The 17,761-nt window shown below is 47.9% G+C and overlaps 1 protein-coding gene across 1 annotated transcript; it reads right to left on the reverse strand.

The window, feature by feature from the left end:
- Positions 1-13,899: 13,899 nt before the first annotated feature.
- On the reverse strand, positions 13,900-17,349 carry LOC144123789 (tachykinin-like peptides receptor 86C). Its single transcript, XM_077656541.1, has 2 exons — positions 17,147-17,349; positions 13,900-14,128 (listed from the first exon to the last, which is right to left on the reverse strand). The coding sequence occupies exons 1-2, from the start codon at positions 17,347-17,349 to the stop codon at positions 13,900-13,902; spliced, it is 432 nt and encodes a 143-aa protein (XP_077512667.1).
- Positions 17,350-17,761: the final 412 nt, after the last annotated feature.

Raw genomic sequence — 17,761 nt, forward strand, 5'->3', positions numbered from 1 at the left:
CGTCATAAGAGTTCTCGAGTTTGAATCGGAGCGGCGGGAAAAACTTTTTCAACTTCGAATCCAAATTTCTTTGAAATAAATGCATCTTTCGCTGCCGGACAAGCGGCAACAAAGCAATGAAATGCCGAACTATCAGATTTTGCTAACAAAAAAAAGTTGATAGGGTTCTCCTCAGTGTCCCGTTAAAAAAAAAGTGAACCATTATAAGCAGTAAAACTTGACGCACGAAACACCAGCAATGGGTCTTTTTTTTCTTTTGCTGTTGGTGGCATTATAAAAGCTCGCGGCAGAAATGACGCCTCTAGTGGTCCATGCACCTTAACTTTACCTGCTTCGGAAAGCAAAATCAGCGCGAGCGATGCTTTCTTGCTACACGCAATGCTCCGGTGGCTCGCTCCAGGCTGCCCGCTCTGACGGCGCCGATGTCATCAGCGCCCCCGCGCGGCATCGGTGCATTTTGGAGGGGCAGCTTCCGGCGGTCGCTTTACAACCCTCAAAAATTTCTAGCCACCCTAGCTGAGGTCATGGAGGAAAATGGCTGAGGTGCAGCAGCGCCAGCTTTCCCTTAAGTTTCTAAGAAACTGTGACTACGGTCGATATTTTGTGTGTGCGACTTGTCGTGTAAACACACTAATGATCGTGGAAATAATTTATTTCGAAGGTGCACATCACGCTTGAAATTTCTAAAAAATTCTACTGGTGGCATATGTCTGCACAAAAATGGCAGAGGACGTGCTACTCCGCTCACTCTTGTGAAATACTTACTGCGTAGCTATGTGGTGTAAATAACCAGCTTTGCGAGATTGATGCGAAATTCACCTGAAGCAAAAGGCCGCTGCTAGGTTGCGAGTCCGCCTTGTTCTGTACGTAGTGTGTCAAAGGGTTAGTACTCCCGGTGAACCTGAACGTCTGGCAGAAAAAAATTGAGGGCCTCGTCTTGCAATTCAGAAAACGCTACAGCCTTTGCAAAGACCATGGTAGCTGCCAAGAAGCTACGTGCCGCTTCTGAAATTTTCCAGCTGTCTCTCCCACAGATGCCACCAATGGCAGCACTGTAGACTTAGCTCGCGCGGACGGTGTATGTGTAGGCCATCGAGAGCGCTATTAACATAGCTGCACAGCTGATTCCCGCGGCGTGGATAACCACGGATATATCCTCGCAACTGCTGCTCGGGGCAACCCCAAAACCTTACTCCCCTCCGAAATTTCAGCATAACGCCCTGCACTGTATGCCGCACCGCACCTTTCTGGCCACGATGGTGTGGCTGCAGACCTGCATGCCCGAGCAGCCACGTTCCGGGCTTCCGTCATGCCCTGTGAGTTGGAACCCCCGTTCTGAGTGGGAGAGAGAGTAGTAAGAAAGATTGGTGCCGTACTAAAGAAGGCAATCGGGGTTGCCCGCCACCATGCACCATACCCAGTGAGGGCGCCTGCATTCTTGGGAACGCCCAGACGCTGGCTCTACATGCATCCCAGTGCCATATGGCATTGATGGGAATGGTGCACGATCCGCGCTCTCGCGGCCAATGCCGTCGAGCTGCGAACGTCCACGCACATTGCGATTGCCTAAGGAACAGACTAGCCCTCCATTGCAAACCCTACTCCACACTCCTGGGAAGCGGTCACTTGCGGAGGTCTAGAAAAGGTTGGATATGCTGCTCGTTCATTTCTCGGTCCACAAAAAGCCTCTTGCTGACGGTGTAGCAGGACGTTCCTCTGGGTAGCCGATTATGCGTGCTTACTAATTCACATTATGTAAGCCATTTCTAGCCCTCCACAAGGGAAGCTGCGGACCTGCATCCAGGACACCTAACAATTTGCGCCTTTTCTAGTCCGCAGACGACGACAGCTTATCGTAGAATCGATGCCCTAGAGTGGGCTTGTCCATTTCGGTGGACGTTTGACCGGGGTAGCTTTGATAGAGAGCACTTTATCACAGCTGAAATCGTGTTCAGTGTGCAAGCTAACAGACTAGTGATGGTTACTTTCATTGACAGCTCACGGGGACCTTTTGCATGCCGTTTGCATTGAAATGCTGCTGGTATTGCATCCGGTGACCTCGTGCTCCCCAGCCGAACGCGACCATTACTGAGCCGTCGCAGCTGGAGATGCGGCTGGCTGTTGACGCCAGTGGCGCATTGCGTTGTGACCATCTGGCACTGAGGTAAGTACATGCCCTTAGGGAACAGCCAGGGCAACAGGGCAAGCACAGGTTGTAACGGCAGTTGACCGATGTCTTTTAAAAGAACAATGAAGTTACGTCATCATCATCAGTTTGACTACGCCCACTGCAGGGAAAAGGCCTCTCCCATGTCTCTTTAACTATGTCCTGTGCCACCTGCGGCCACCCTATGCCCGCAAACTTCTTAGTCTCATCCGCCAACCTTTCTGCCGCCCACTGCTACGCCTGCCTCCTCTTGGAATCCTTTCCGTTACCATTACGGACCATCGGTTATCTTTCCTTCGCGTTACATGCCCTGTCCAAGCCCATTTCTTCCTCTTGATTTCGACTAGGATGTCATTAACCCGTGTTCGATCCCTGATCCACTCTGCCCGCTTCCGGTCTCACGTTACACCTATCACTTTTCTTTCCATAGCTCGCTGCGCTGCCCTTAAGTTGAACCATTTTCGTTAGCCTCCACGTTTCTGCCCCACAGGTAAGTACTGGTAAGAAAGAGCTGTTATATATTTTTCTGTTTTGTTCATATAGGAGGTTGTAGCCAAGTGCTCCGCCAGGGTGGCCAAATCCTGTTCCCGCGAGGGTGTGCGTTCTCGGTTCTGGTCATCAAGATCAAGCCGCACCCCAGGCCATGGTTATGTAATTCCATCGACAAGAAGATTTTTTTTTTAACCGGGTGGAATAAAGGCTTTGCCAAAAATAAATGTCAAACCAGTTATTATGCACATATTTATAATTGCGAATAATTCTATTGAGCTGTCGTACATTTTTATTTTACATAAAGCATTTTAGGGTTTTTCTGCGCTCCTTGACAGGAGCAGCCAACCTCCCTTGAAATCTTATTGGTTGACGGTTGGGCCGTTCGCAAAGCTCGTGCCGATGGTGCGGCAGTGCGACCAGCTTATTGGAAGTCTGTCACAAAAGGTTTGCGATGCCTCCGACGCACCATTCTGTCGCAAAAGTTTTGAAATCGCGAAGCACTGCGGCTGCAATAGCATCACGTGAAACAGGCTCAAGTGCTGCGCTCTAAAAAAGGTCGCAGACGATCAATGCGATTTATGCGGCCGTGTACGCGCTAGCATCAGAGTCCGCCACGTGTTTGCATCTTTTGTACTCAGATTCAGCTGCTAGACCACACTGCCTGGCGTCTTCACTCCCTGCTTCCCACGCTTCGCCTCCGCAGCCACATCCCTGTGGCTCTGAACGGCGGGATCCCCATCGAGCTGCTGCTGCTTCCTTCTAAGCCACGGAAGGCGCGCTCATCGCCAACCGAAGAGGCAGAATCCATCGCGGGTTCTCTCCCTGTCGGTGCCGGTTTAAATGCATTGTTCACCGGACAGCTTTTGCGATGTCTATGTTTAGGTCCGACCGCTTATAAGTGTGAAAGAACTGGTGATGGTGGTGGTAACATTGATGTCTATGTTTAGGTCCGACCGCTTATAAGTGTGAAAGAACTGGTGGCGGTGGTGGTAACATTGCGGTATTCTAGAGAGGGGATACCGGACGCAGGCTATGCTTACCCTTAGTTGTGGGATCACTCTTGGCGTCAAGGGGGAGGGGAAGGGGAATGTGTGCGGGCCTGAAGGAGTCGGTGTCACCGCTGGTGGGTCCACGTGTCCCTATCAACGTCTCTGATTGGCCTTCGATCTCCCTCTCCTCGAGACTCCTCCCACCGATTCGAACTGACCACTCTCCTCTTCTCGACCCGCCGCGGTGGCTCAGTGGTTAGGGCGCTCGGCTACTGATCCGGAGTTCCCGGGTTCGAACTCGACCGCGGCGGCTGCGTTTCGATGGAGGCGAAACGCTAAGGCGCCCGTGTGCTGTGCGATGTCAGTGCACGTTAAATATCCCCAGGTGGCCGAAATTATTTCGGAGCCCTCCACTACGGCACGTCTTTCTTCCTTCTTTCACTCCCTTCTTTATCCCTTCTCCTACGGCGCGGTTCAGGTGTCCGCCGATATATGAGACAATACTGCGCCATATCCTTTCCACCAAAACCATTTTCACTTCATTTTTTCCCCTTCTTTCTCCTCCACCTTCCTCTCCACGTTCCACTCCGCGGCGTCAGCCTGAAGCTAGCAGACAGATTTGTTAGAGATGGCAGTACTAATGCTAACGCATTGACAATGTGCCATCTTTAAATTTAATCCGCTAAGCATTAAATGCGTCTGTCGCGTCAAGCGGTATGAGGCCGGTGTGAGGCAGACATCGGCTGATTTATTGGCAGTAGTGCCAGGGTTCGATGCGCTGCCTTTGGCCAGCCGGAACAGACTCGCGCGAGGCTTCAGCGCGATGGGGGAGGGGGGAGGGGGAAGACAGGATGCTCCTTGGTGCCGTCTTGATCGTAGGCCGCTGCCACCTGTATTGCGTGAGACAGTTGCTGCTGCTACACGTCTTTCGCTACTCTAACTCTAACCAAAGTCAGCGTATCCACAAGAGGCCAAACAATCGATTTATTGCAGGAATAAAATTCGCGCAGGATGGTCCTCAGGTTCCTTTTGGTGAGCGGACTGGGTCAGGAAACAAATACGAGTTAATGACATTCTAACTGAAATCAAGAATAACTAGGAATAGACTGGGCATGTAACGTGGAGACCAGGTAGTCATTCAGAGTAACGGAGCAGATTCCTAGAGAAGGGAAGCGGAGCAGGGAGGCGGCAGAACATGTGACGTGAAATAGGCTGGTGTGAGCGGGCGCAAGACAGGGCTAGTTCGAGGTGGACGGGATAGCCCTATGTAATAAATGTACGCAAGTCGGCTGAGGATGACGGTGTATATCGTAAGGACGAGTAGGCGCATTTCGCTACGAACTCGCCTCAATAGGCGGACGCGCGCGTGATCTTCGGCAGTGTGTATTGAAACCAACGAAGGAGGCCTAGGCCAGTGAATATTATACTGGCGCCATTTCGCACTGCAATGTCGACTGACGTGTTTAAGGACAACTTCCTGAGCCCCAAAGGCCCTCTCATGGAAACAACTTTAGGGACTGATACTTCATCAAAACATAAACGTTTAGGGTAAATTCGTTTTCTGTACATGTGCGGCACGCAGGTTCACGTCTGTGGCTAGGTTTACACATCATTTGGTGTCCATTTCCAACGCTGTTTGTGCTAAGCTTAGCGTCAACATATATGCGATCAGGGGTCGAAGACATGCCACATACAGCTGTGAACGAAAAGTAATGATATTTTTAATTTTTTTGTATAAATTAAAAAAAATCAGATATGAAAGACCTATTTGTTATTTCTGAATATATTATGATGCAATAATGCCCTGCTCTTTGGTCTGAAGTTTTTGGGAGCGTATCTGTTTGCCTTCAATTCATTTTCTATTTTTGTCTTTTCATGGGCGCTTCTCAGTGCGCTCACTTTCCATCTGTTATACATTATCATTAATTTGCTGTCATTTTCAGGTGACATATCCTGCCGTTACATGTATAAGTGCACATATTTACAAGAAGTGGGTGGAGTGTGAGGTTATTATAACGTCATCAAGACTGCGTAAATCGCAATTATCCGCGGGAACAATAGTGGAATGAAATAGCATCAGCTTTCACTGAATTCGAGAGTAGCGCAGTCCACGCCTTCACAAGTTTTGAATAGATGAGGGTTCAGAGGAGGTTTGGGTTCTCGATCTTCGCAGGTGACAGGACAGAACGGCCAACCAAGTTGTCGAGAAACACATTGTTCGTGCGACCCTGATAAACTCTAGGCTGACTGTTACCGACATTTCCGAAAATTTGTCACTGTTATCAGGCTCTACAGTGACTGCATGAACTGCGAGACGTCATGTGCAATGTGATAAACCAAGCGACGGAAGCCCAGCTCAACGCCTGTGCCTGAAAAGAATTGGGCTTCCAGGGTGATGCAGGTATAGAGAAACACCTGGTGTGGATAGACCATTAAATGAAAAGCGTGATTTCTTTAATCGAATCCAAGTTTTTGTCGTGCAGATTGGTGGGACTTGTTTATGTCGGCCCAAACGCAGTTTATATGGACCGCGTTATCAACTTCCCCAGTTAAGCCATGTAGGCGGGAACGTAATGGCACGGGGCTGCTTCTCTGCTCGTGGACTTGACTGAATTCAAGGTTGCATGAGCAATGAGGTTGCTCAGGTCATTCTGGAAAAGGTTGTGCATCCATGGGCGCGCAGTTCACCATATGGGGTTTTATTATGGGCAAAAAGAATTACGACCCGAAGCATTTTTCAGCACTTGTGAAAAGTTAGATGATGAAGAGAGCAGTGGGACTCATGGAGCGGCGAAGCGCGCCTACTGAGATCATTTCAAATGAATATATTCGGATAAGCCTCGCGCATCGTTTGAGCGATAAAAAAGCCAGCAGTGCCGAGCAGATAGTCGAGAAGCTGCTGCACAAGTGGGGAAACATACAGACTGGACGTTGAATGGCAGATCGGGTCCTAGACTCGGTGCTTCGTCGGAGTGAAGCAGTGATGTCCGGAAGACGTTTGCTTGTAAAGTACTGACTCTTAGGTTATTGTGAAAAGGCATTCATGAAATTGTTGCTTCATTTTGTAGTAAAAATGCATACAATAGCAGATACCTTAACGCAGCGGTGACAGCAGCTTTACAATAAATGTGTTGCGGGAACAAATTGTAGCTTAATATAATGATAAACATTTGTTGGTATTTATTTTTATTTTATTTCAAGAAAACCCTAAAGGCCTTCGTCACGAGGGTATTACATAGGGGGGGGGGGGTGTAAAGATTTGAACATGAAGACACATCTAACATGAGGAACTGAACAAAAAACAAAAAGCGCAATAACTGACACTCAGCAAGTACAAAACGCAAAATGAACATAATGAAAAAAAGGAGAAAACAAAGCATAAACAGAATAAAAAAAACATTACGGTGAACAGAACAGAACTAGAAGAAACTACACATCGCTTTCATTTTTTTTGAAGTTCATGAAGTGATGTATTCGTTTCTGTTGCGATTGTGGAAGGCAGCCGGTTTGGCTTATGGCGGTTTAACGCCCCAAAGCGACTCAGGCTACGAGGGACGCCGTAGTGAAGGTCTCCGGAAATTTCGACCACCTGGGGTTCTTTAACGTGCTTTGACATCGCACAGTATACGGGCCTCTACAATTTCGCATCCATCGAGATTCGACCGCCGCCGCCGGGATCGAACCCGCGTCTTTCGGGTCAGCAGCCGAGCGCCGTAACCACTGAGCCACCACGGCGGCTTCTTGGTTGCTAATGTGTAAAAAGTTTGACATTGTCGTCTCGCCAACCTGGCGCGGAACCTTTAGCGCGGTAAAATGTTAAATTAAAGAACTGAAATATCGTATGTTTTTGTTGAAACCCGTATGTACTTAGTCTAGGCTGGGTTAGCCGAGGCAAAAGTTCAGATATGTACAGTACGAACCTCACGGCAAGCTTGGAAACGATCAGAAATTGCGAAGTGCAAGGGAGACCGGAAGAGTGTCGCTTCTGCGGGGACAAGTGGAGAAAGACGCGGTCCCCGAGGATCTTTCAGCGTGAAAGAGAGGAAGGAAATAACATCAGTTCTTTCACTCTGCCAAAAAGAATAACAAATTCTGTTGAGGCTGCTGCAGCACACTAAAAAACAAAATTCACTGAATGGCATCCGCATGAAGCAAAGAATGACCATGGGATCCAAGGCAAGATGTCTTCTTTGCTATCATGTTCGCGCATTGAGCATTGAGCTCGACCGCCTTCAGTTTCAGCAATACCCGCTACAGTAAAATCGCTGACTGGCTGAAAATGGACCTTGCCAAAACGGTAAGAGATCGACTCCGTGTAGATGATGTTAGGTGTTTAGTGCTACGTGGTGGAGTAATATATTGCAGGCTTTCTGTGATGTTCTTGAGCGCGTTTTTCGCCATCACGTTAAGTATATCACTCTGGGTTCCTTCAGCAATAGTGGCCTTCCGCATCCCGTACACCGCGAACGCTGTTTCGTGACCACATCATATACACCAAGAGGCTCGCTCGACTAATCCCGGGTTTCCTCTGTTTTTTTGTAAACACTCAAAAGCCAAAAAGTGTCTTGCAGCGCTTCCGGAAAAAAAGTGATATTTTGATCAGCCACTTTAAGCTACTCCTCTAGCATTCCTTCTCTTGCGTCATGGCGAGCTCTTGTTCCTTGTCAGTGCATTCACCTTGCCTCATTCTCACACTTGCCTCTGCTCAAACTTGATAGGTCAAGTTTTGTGGTTTCAGATTACCTGTTTTACGTGCCACTAATTTCTTCGAGCGGTCAAGACGCCTAGGCATTTCTGGGAGAGCTCGCCACAGAAACCAATGACTTTGTCTTCCGGTATATAATAACGGCAAGCGCAGCTCGAGAACCTCGCCGTTATCGAGGTATCGTTCCAGAAACACATAATTACGGAATTGAGGTTGTGTTTGTTTAGAGAAAATTCCTCGCGTTTCTTGTCTACGCCTGCAGAACCACGAGTGAAGAAAACATCTCAGAAGTTTATTGTAATTTAAGGCTGCAGGGCTGACTCAGGACTAAGTGCAAGGTTCTGAACTATCAGTGGGTGCCCTGTGTACCCTTCAAGTAATGGCCAACGGACACGTGGATAAGTGATCTCCCTTTGCTCTCTCCCCTTTTTGTCTCCCCCTTTCCCCTTCCCACGTGTAGGGTAGCATATACCGGGCGTCGCCTATAGTTAACCTCCCTGCCTTTCCGTTCGTCTCTCTCTCTCTCTAGGCTGCAGGGCACGATCAGCCAGATTCTCTTCGACGTCTTCTTGCTGTGTCTTGTCTCGTCAGACTAAGCTTGGGTGGTGTATGCGCATGGCATTGAAGGGGCAGAGCCCTGGTGTGGTGCTTCAGTTTCTCGACCTTGCCAGTTCTGTTCTCCTGTTGCATTGTTTTCATATAATCTTCCTTCTGTCGATGGCTCAGTTATGTTTGGCGATATTTGGGCTGGTGCAACTCGCCTTCTCACAGCAAATGCACTCGTTATGAACTCATTATCTCGCTCATGATTTCATTTTCTGCATTCTGCCCCTCCTAGCTTCTTCCGTGAATGCAACATTTCTCCTGCGATATTAATAACAGGGCAAAATTTTGTTGTTAACATACGTAATAGCGCACGTTAAACATTTTTTTCTTTAGCTAGTAGAGTAGAAGAAAGGTTTAATTGATCACATTTTTCATTATAAATTGTTTCGTTAACGAGGCCCTATAGAAATGCGTGTGCTGGTGGCAGACGCGGACAAAATTAATCTCAGTTTAATGTGTTTTAGGGGAATCGCCCAAAGTGAAGTAAATCTGTAATGAGGGGGCAATTACTCATTACTATTCACCCAAGCGCAGCCACACGACTACAGTGAAAAGCTCTCACAGAAGCTTCTCAAGAAACATTCGTCTTGGTCCGGAGTCGGCCGCTGTGGATAGGGCGCCGAATAGCTTCACAGAAGCGGCGCAAAAGGGTGCATTTGGGGACCAAAATGTGACATGAGTTTTATTGTGTAAGAGGTACAGGGAGACCATGAATGCCAAGTATGCATACTTGTGTTTAGCTCCACGATGGCTGAACACATGACAGCGGAATACCCCGGTTTCCGCGCAGATGGGTAGAGCGTGTGGAAATGGGCACTGGGTGACTGAGGAAGAAGGGGCAAAGGCAGCTTGCACAAGCTAAATGAAAAAAAAAAGTTTCATTTCGGCGGTCGGGAACGCACCGACCACTTCACGCTGCACGGACAAGCGCCCCGCATAGGTAAGGCTGGTACGCTTGTCTGCCTGCGATTATTGGCCTCAGAGATATCTCCTCAGGCAACTTGTCCAGCTTGTGTAAAAGGACAGCCGCGCAAAATAGACACATGGACGTCAGAAGAAGACAGGAAGGGAGCTAACTTCCAACAAAGCTTTTTTAATCACTGAGCTCTTATATATTGCATATGTACCATTGCGCAGACTGCGACAGGATAACCATTTGCAAATCATCGCTTGGCGACTGAAACTAATCAGCATGAAACAACTCCCACGTAACACCGCTGACATGCCTCTAATACAAACTTCGTCTCTTTTCTAGACATAGTGCTTCCACAAGCTCCGCCAGCGTTGTGAAACTCTGTAAACCCACTACTATAAAAGCAATCGCGAACAGATGCAAATACTGTAGCTGGCGATGCAGAACAGAATCGAAATGGTCTTCACCGTCAATTGAAAACGCACACCATTTTGTTGCTGTTGAACTTCGAGAAGCATATAACCTTATCATGTCCTTGGCTGCAACCGGCCCCTCAGTATGCAGCGACGTGAGGTACTACTCTGATTGTTGACAGTTTCATGTCATTACTTGAGCTTTATCTGAAAGAAAATTTGGCCGATTTTAACGGCAATGGTCTGCATAGGGTTCTGCGTAGACCCCACACCCCTCAATGTATCTTTAGCTCATCTTAGCCGCTCCCTGAGCAAAGCATTTGATACCGACCGCACAATAGGCCACGTTATTAGATACATAGACTTTCTCGTGTTTTTTAAAGCGAATTTATTTTAGCCTTAAAAATGAATTAGCAGATGCTTAAACAAGATCAGCTTTCAGACACCATCCTAACCCTTTGTTACCTTCGTGCATGTTACGAACACTGCCCTAGAACTTCCCACGACGCCCAAGCTCTAGCATATGTTTAATCAAGGTTCAGCTTTCAGACACCATCCTAATCCTTTGTTACCTTCGTTTGTGTTACGAATACTGCCCTAGAATTTCCCACAACGCCCAAACTCACAACCCAAAGAAAGTTAACAAAGCGGAGGTATTTCTGGCCCCCGGTAAGTTGGCTGGCCTTTAGTAACGCATTGCCAACCGTCCGAACAAAGCAATGGATGCTTTTTGAAAATAAAAAGAGCAACAAGATGCCCTGGATGGCTGGATGGAAGATAGGAGCGCCCCCGTTGAAACGGGGCGAAGGCAGAGACAGTTTCCACCATTTTTTCTTTATTTTTGTTTAACTGTGTTGTAAGTTATTAAAACTCGCCATTTTCTTTAAATACGTCTTCCTACAATTCTAACCTTATGTCACCTCTCTACTTTTGAGCCACCAATCTTCGAATCGCTTTTTGCTAATTTCTACCACATATTTATTTACATGCCTATTGTTATCTCTGAACCCTAGGGCCTCAGGAAGAGTGACTGTGCCTGCATCGATATCGGGATGGATACCATCACATTTTAGTACGAGGTGTTCTATTGTTTCTACAGATTTACCGCACACAGCACATGTGTTATCTTATTCGTTAAATTTCTTTCTGTAGCTGCGCGTTCTTAGACATCCTGACCTAGCTTCAAAGAGTAGGGCACTGTCTCTTGAGTTATAATAAAACCCTTCCTGATCTGCATTTTCCAGTATCGATGTAGTTCTACACTATGTTTCTTTTCCATTGAATCTACCCAACTTTCAACTTCCGCGTTTTTAACCTGTCGTTTAATGCTTTGTTTTTCACCGGCCTCGTGTCTGGCATACTTACTGGTTAGCTTCCTAGTTTTTTCCGCCACTGTGAGTCAACGCTCTTTCTGTATAGGTATTTAAATACCTTAGCTGCTCACTTGTTATCGTCCAATTTCCTCAGGCATTCTTCGTTTAGTATTTTACTCTGAGCTTCCCGTGCTTGGAACGGTGCCCAGCCCATATCCCCCTGTACTGCCTCGTTTGTGATTTTCCCGTGGGCACCTAGTGCTAATCTTCCAACAGCTCTCTGATTTACTTCCGATCTCGACTGAACTTCTGCCCTTAAGCACAGAACCGCATTGCCGAAAGTAAGCTTCGGCACCATTATCACTTTGCAAATACCTCTCAGTACTTCGTATTTGTTGTACCCCCAAAATTTTCCCGACATCTTTTCGCCTGTTTTCCATAGCAGACTGTTCGTGCTTTTCCGTGCATATCTGCCCTTCGTTTACCCATACCGGGAGATATTTGTGGAGTGCAAAACGCCATTGTGCGGCAGAATCTACTTAGGGCAAACTGGTCTATTCATTAATTAGCGCGTGTGCCAGCATGAACGCTCATTAAAAGGCAAATGTGAAGAACATCTGTCAGCCCACAGTCGATAAAATTCCACAGCAATCATAACATCGTACGGGAGTTTGTAGAAGCGTTTGGTATCAACAGAGTCAATGTCGTTATTAGTGGCAAGTTAGTGGTCTTGCTTGAGACGCAGATGTATTTTCTGGCTATTTTAATTCGCCACGCGATGATTTCCAATTGCTTATGCTATCGCAGTTTGCACATGGGTACTCATGCGACACGTAAGGGCTTTCTGGTGAACAAAACTTTGTCGAAAATTAACGCCCCCCCCCCCCCCCTCTTTCTTTGAGCCGCATGCTTGTTCTATTTTATGAAACGCGTGCACGAACAAGCTCAGCAGTATGTACTGCTGGCGGACACTGAAAGGGTGACCATTACTGCAGTGAGAATGACTACAGCGGGGCGATGCAGTGCAGCGAATGTATTTCGGACCTTGTGTCACCGCTCCTATTCTAGCGTTCGATCCTTCATGAGCATTTCTGCGCAAGCTGCAGCGCCCGCGAGAAATGAAATCCCTCCAACGAGCCGCTACGATTCATTGCGGGTGGTACAGCTTGAAATAGACGAAAGACAAATGTAGAAGACAACACAGACGAGTCTGTGTTGTTTTATACTTTAGTCTTTCGGCCTATTTCACCACCCGCAATAAACTAACTTGCCCAGCTATCCATCCTTCTTGATCCGCAGCGAGCCCTATTCTTGCCTTTGTGAGGCGACAGCACCCGGCGGTGTAATACGAGATGTTTCAGAGAAGCCTGCCGCCAGTTTTTAAAACTAGGTATTTTCAGATAAAGAGATGCTTTTTGCGGAAAAGTAATGGCACAGTTGGCCGACGCCAGGAAAGAGGAGATTAATGTTAACTAGTTCTGTGATTAACTAACTTCTGACAGTTAACTTTTTAGCTATCATCGATCGGTGCTGATTGCGATTAGAGATTTTTAGCATGCCGTTTAAAAATTACATTAACCATTAAAATAAATATTACCCATATCAGTCTTTGGAATTTCGAAAACGCGCTTATCCCCAGTTCTTCCAATTTGGGCGGAGGGCGCCGAGCGAATCGCGTCACTCCCTGCAGGTCCACGTGCTGGGTGGTGACTTGGACCCCGGAAGCGCGGCGGTGAGCACCGCTCCGCGCCACTTCGCTGCTCCGTCGCGGGCGGGGCAGAGAACGTCACGTGTCAGGTGCGTCACGGGTTTCGAATGGCTCGAGAAAGGCCCAAATTGGTTGAGCCAGGGCCGCGAGGCTGATGGCGTTTTCGAAATTTAAAAACTGATATGGCTAATACCAACGGCCGGATACAAATCTCTGATTTGGAATAAGGCGCTTATATCGCTTCGAGGTAAAACGTCAACTATCAGAATTTAATTAACTAGTTAACATTAATTGCCTGTTTTCTGACTTGCCAAAACTGGCATTACTGTGCTGCAAAAAGGTCATCTTTACCTATAAAACCGTGTTTTTAAAAATTAGCTACCCTGAAACACGATTCTTTCCCCAATAGATTCTATTTTGCAATTTTCCGCCATTTGCCATTGAATTGGCGCGACGGCCGGGTCTTCAGCCGAGATGAAAGGGCGGGAAAATCAAGGGTGGAATAGAATCGGCTTGAGAATCGCTACATTAGCCGACCCTCCTGGGGTCGTCGGGAACGGCCGCCGTCGGTTGCCTCATCCGCGGCAGATGAGTCACGCGCTGTCCTCGGCGACCTGCATCGTCCTGTGCACTAGAGCATTCTGAGCGACGCGCCCAGCCGTCTCCGGGCGCAGCTTGGCGCGCAGGGCTATGCGGCCACGCAGGCTGCTCGGGTGGTTGTGGCTGGAGCGCGCCGTGGCGGACAGGCTCCTCGTCGGCGGCGGCGCGTCCGGAAGCAGTGCGCAGCAGCAGCACAGGCACTGGCGGAAGTACCGCTTGAACCTGGGCGGAAAAGGGCGCGTGAGACGGTGCTCCGCCGGGCAGGGAAGTCACTTCGAAATATAGGGGAACACGTCTGCGGGCATGAAGGAGCTAGGCAGCTGCTTCCACACGAAAGATGTGTGCGCTAGACAGACAGTCAAAAAGTCAAGTACAAGCACTGCTTAACAATCACCCCAGCTGTCGTATACGCGTAGGTGGAAGATTACAGTCGCTGCTATTAAAGGTTGAGGCATGAAAGGAGACAGCAGGTAAAACCTTGACTGGCGGTTGTTTTGCGTGGCTATAAAGAAGTGCCTGCTCCCAGACATACAGGGGTGCACTATGCAGGTCGTGCAAAGAAGTACAAAGCACACACTTCATTTTGCGGCTTCATGCTTAGACTGCTAAGAAATTAAGCACTTCTCGCCTTTCCCTGGTTCTGAACACTTGTATGGGCACCTGTGTGTACCCGTCAGGCAGAACTGCAGCCGCTTCACAAGGTCCGGCTCGACGGCTAGTATTCGCTCACCCAGACTCTTGTCGTACAGGAGAAGCAGCCTCACGCAATCCTACTGCCGCATTCACAGGGACAGTGGAAAACAGCAACCTGACGTCGAACCACATCGTGACGCCCAGTGCAGTTTGGTTAGAATTGCACATGAAAAAGGAGCGCTTTCCAAGACCCAGTGCAGAAACGGTGCAGGTGGCTCGGGAGCCGACAGGGATGGAAGTCCCCCATTGGAGGCATGGAGACTTCCGATTTGTGAATCTTATTTGAAACGCCTCATAAAGCAGGCATTGTGAGATGAGCTTATGGTAGAAAGATTTTGCTCTGCGGAGTAACGAAACAGAAAATGGTTGGCAGAAGCTTAAAGCTTGCAGATGCATGTAAACGACACCCTAGGGAAATAAAAGTTCCCCGGCGTCGTCGTCTGGGCCATTCCCTCAGCAGGCTTGGGTTATGCTCACGTAGGCGTGCGATGTAATTCCGAAAGACTATTGAATCGACATGTGAACAGCATGAAAATGAGTGTTCCTTCCAACGCGTTTGCAGAACGCGTGGAATCCATGAAGCAGCCCTTATAAAATGGCCTGACGACTTTCCATGGACTTCTTATAGACTATTACCTTCCTACGCATATTTATTATTGCAGTCTGCAGACAAAAGTATACTGAAAGTATGATCACAAATCTATTGATTGTCATATACTGGCAACTGGATTTGTATTGTCTGAAAACAACAGTACAGAATTTGTCTAGGGGTCGTATATATACAAACCTTATTGACCAAAATAAACTTTTGCAAGGGAAAGAGCGGGTGGGAGGAGTCATTTGTTAGTGCTAACCAAAATAACTAGGTGTCACTCCGATTCATCATGCTCCTGGTGGTGTGAACACCGCAAATTGAATCGCAGCGACTGCTGAAAGGTATTGAGCTTCGAGTTTGTATTTCAGCTTCGTTTTTGGAATGTGGACTGCAGGGTTCAACGTCCCGAAGTGACAGGTGGGCTATGGGAGACGCCATAGTGGTGGACTGCGAATTAAGTTTAGCTAAACGAACAGCTCAAAGAGACGAGTGACGAAGAAAAAACAGACAACGCAAGCACTGGGGTTCTAACGTGTGCTGACATCGCACAGCCCACGGGCCTCCATCGAATGCGGCCGGGACTGAAGCCGGATCATACAGCTCTGTCGTTATAACCACAAAACCACCGCAGTGTGTGGGGCTTTGTTTTGCGAATGAGGATTTCGCGCGACAGTCGATATGTCTTTTACCGAAGGTTTTATCGGTGTTTCCGGTCTTTCGCAATTAATTATTATTAAGGAAAGAACAGAAAATCAACGGGGGTAAAAAGAACGACCTAAAAAAAGGTGCTAGGTCAACTGCCATATTTATTGAAAAGCACGAAGTTATAAACTGCGCTTTTACGATAAAAAAAAAAACTACTTGTTGTTAGAGCACTCTAACAGGCGAGAAAATAGAGGCGAAACTTGTCGAAAGGCGCCCAAGTGCTCGAAAATCAAGAAAGGTAGCTCCTTCCAGTCAATGTCACAAGACGGCTGCAGCCAAGACGAATAATTTTGCTGACGGCATACGTCGAAAATCTCTCGGATACGGTTCAGTCTCTGCGCCGAAACATGGCATCGGTGTCCCGAAAGAAAATCTAACAGCCGCATGCCAGGCAGAGAGGGGAAAGCAAGTGTCAATGGCAGTTACTGGGAAGTACTGTTCCCGTGCTGACGTATATGGACGCATTTAAAGATATTTCACGGCGGTGATGCCAAGTTGGCCAACATTCATTCAGCTGCAATGCATTTATAATAGCACCCACCCCTGCGGGTCATCAAAGGCGTTCGTCATCTGAGCGGAAGTTCAATAGGCTTTAACCTGATCACGGCGACCGCGTTTTAGTGGCGGCGTTGTAAGCAGATTTAGGAGTACGCCCACACTGAAGAGTTTTCAGAACCAAAACTCACTGAAAGAACAAAAGCTCATATTTGCATAAATACCGTATTAAATATGCGCTGCCTAAGTTTGTCACCTTAGGCAGTACATCATTAGACTGCTAAAGTTGTCAACAGAGTGCATCATTAAATCCAGAGTGCGTTCCTCATAGCCTGAGTCGCTTTAGGACGGTAAACCCCATAAACCATACCATTAAATTCCGAGCAATGTGCGCTGGATGTAAAAAATTAAGCAATTTCTGCCAAAGTGGCGTTCCACAAGCTTTCGACGTCGGCTGTACGTTAAGGCTGTACATGCTTTATCGCAGTAACCACTGTCATCCGTGTAGCAGCAACAAAGTGGGCATCCTAAGTTTTTTAGGTAGCTTTCATACAGAAAACTTGCTGTTGGGCTGGATAGTTTTGGTTCATATTTAAGTATTTAACGGCGCAAAAAAAGAGACGAAACATAACGGTTCGTCTTGTCGTGTACCTACGTGTTTCGTCTTTTTTGCGCCGTTAAATATTTATTTCATGCAAAACCCGATGGAATGTCACTCGATCGGCGGCACTGAGTGCAGTCATCAGCAGCACCTGTGGTTCATGAAGTAGTAGACGATGGGGTTGTACATGGCGTGCGACATGGCAAGCCAGTACATGGCCAGGTACACGTGCTGCACGTCGTCGGAGTGCACCACGCTCGGGTGGTGGAACACGTAGAGGAAGTAGGCGTGGTACGGCAGCCAGCAGACGGTGAACAGGAGCACCACGGTGAACAGCATGCGCACCACCTGCATACAGGTCACGCGGCGCTCAGGACCTGCACCAGCACTGCGCACCGTAGCTGTCCAGCACACTTGCGCTGTGCCCACTGTAGCCCTGCCCCACACTTGCACAGTTTTACGTGAAACGCCGATTTCAAAGGCACAGCAACACCAGCGAGGCAAGTACACGGGGCTTCAGGACGCTTCGTTCACAGACTTCACTAATATTGCCGCGAATATTTGCAGTGTTTATTCGTTTTTCAAATCTGCCGCGACACCACCTTATCGCTTTGTTTGCGACGCAAGACGCGACTAGATTTATCTCGATTGATCGCAGCCAGGCAAAGCTGATTCTACGTTGTTCCGGAATGTTCTAGTAACTTTGCGCCCTTTATCTCGAATGTTCGCTATCAGCTTTAAATTGAGCACGGCCGACAGCGGCGGG

This window comes from Amblyomma americanum, chromosome 3, assembly GCF_052857255.1.
Source record: "Amblyomma americanum isolate KBUSLIRL-KWMA chromosome 3, ASM5285725v1, whole genome shotgun sequence".
Classification (NCBI taxonomy): domain Eukaryota; kingdom Metazoa; phylum Arthropoda; class Arachnida; order Ixodida; family Ixodidae; genus Amblyomma; species Amblyomma americanum.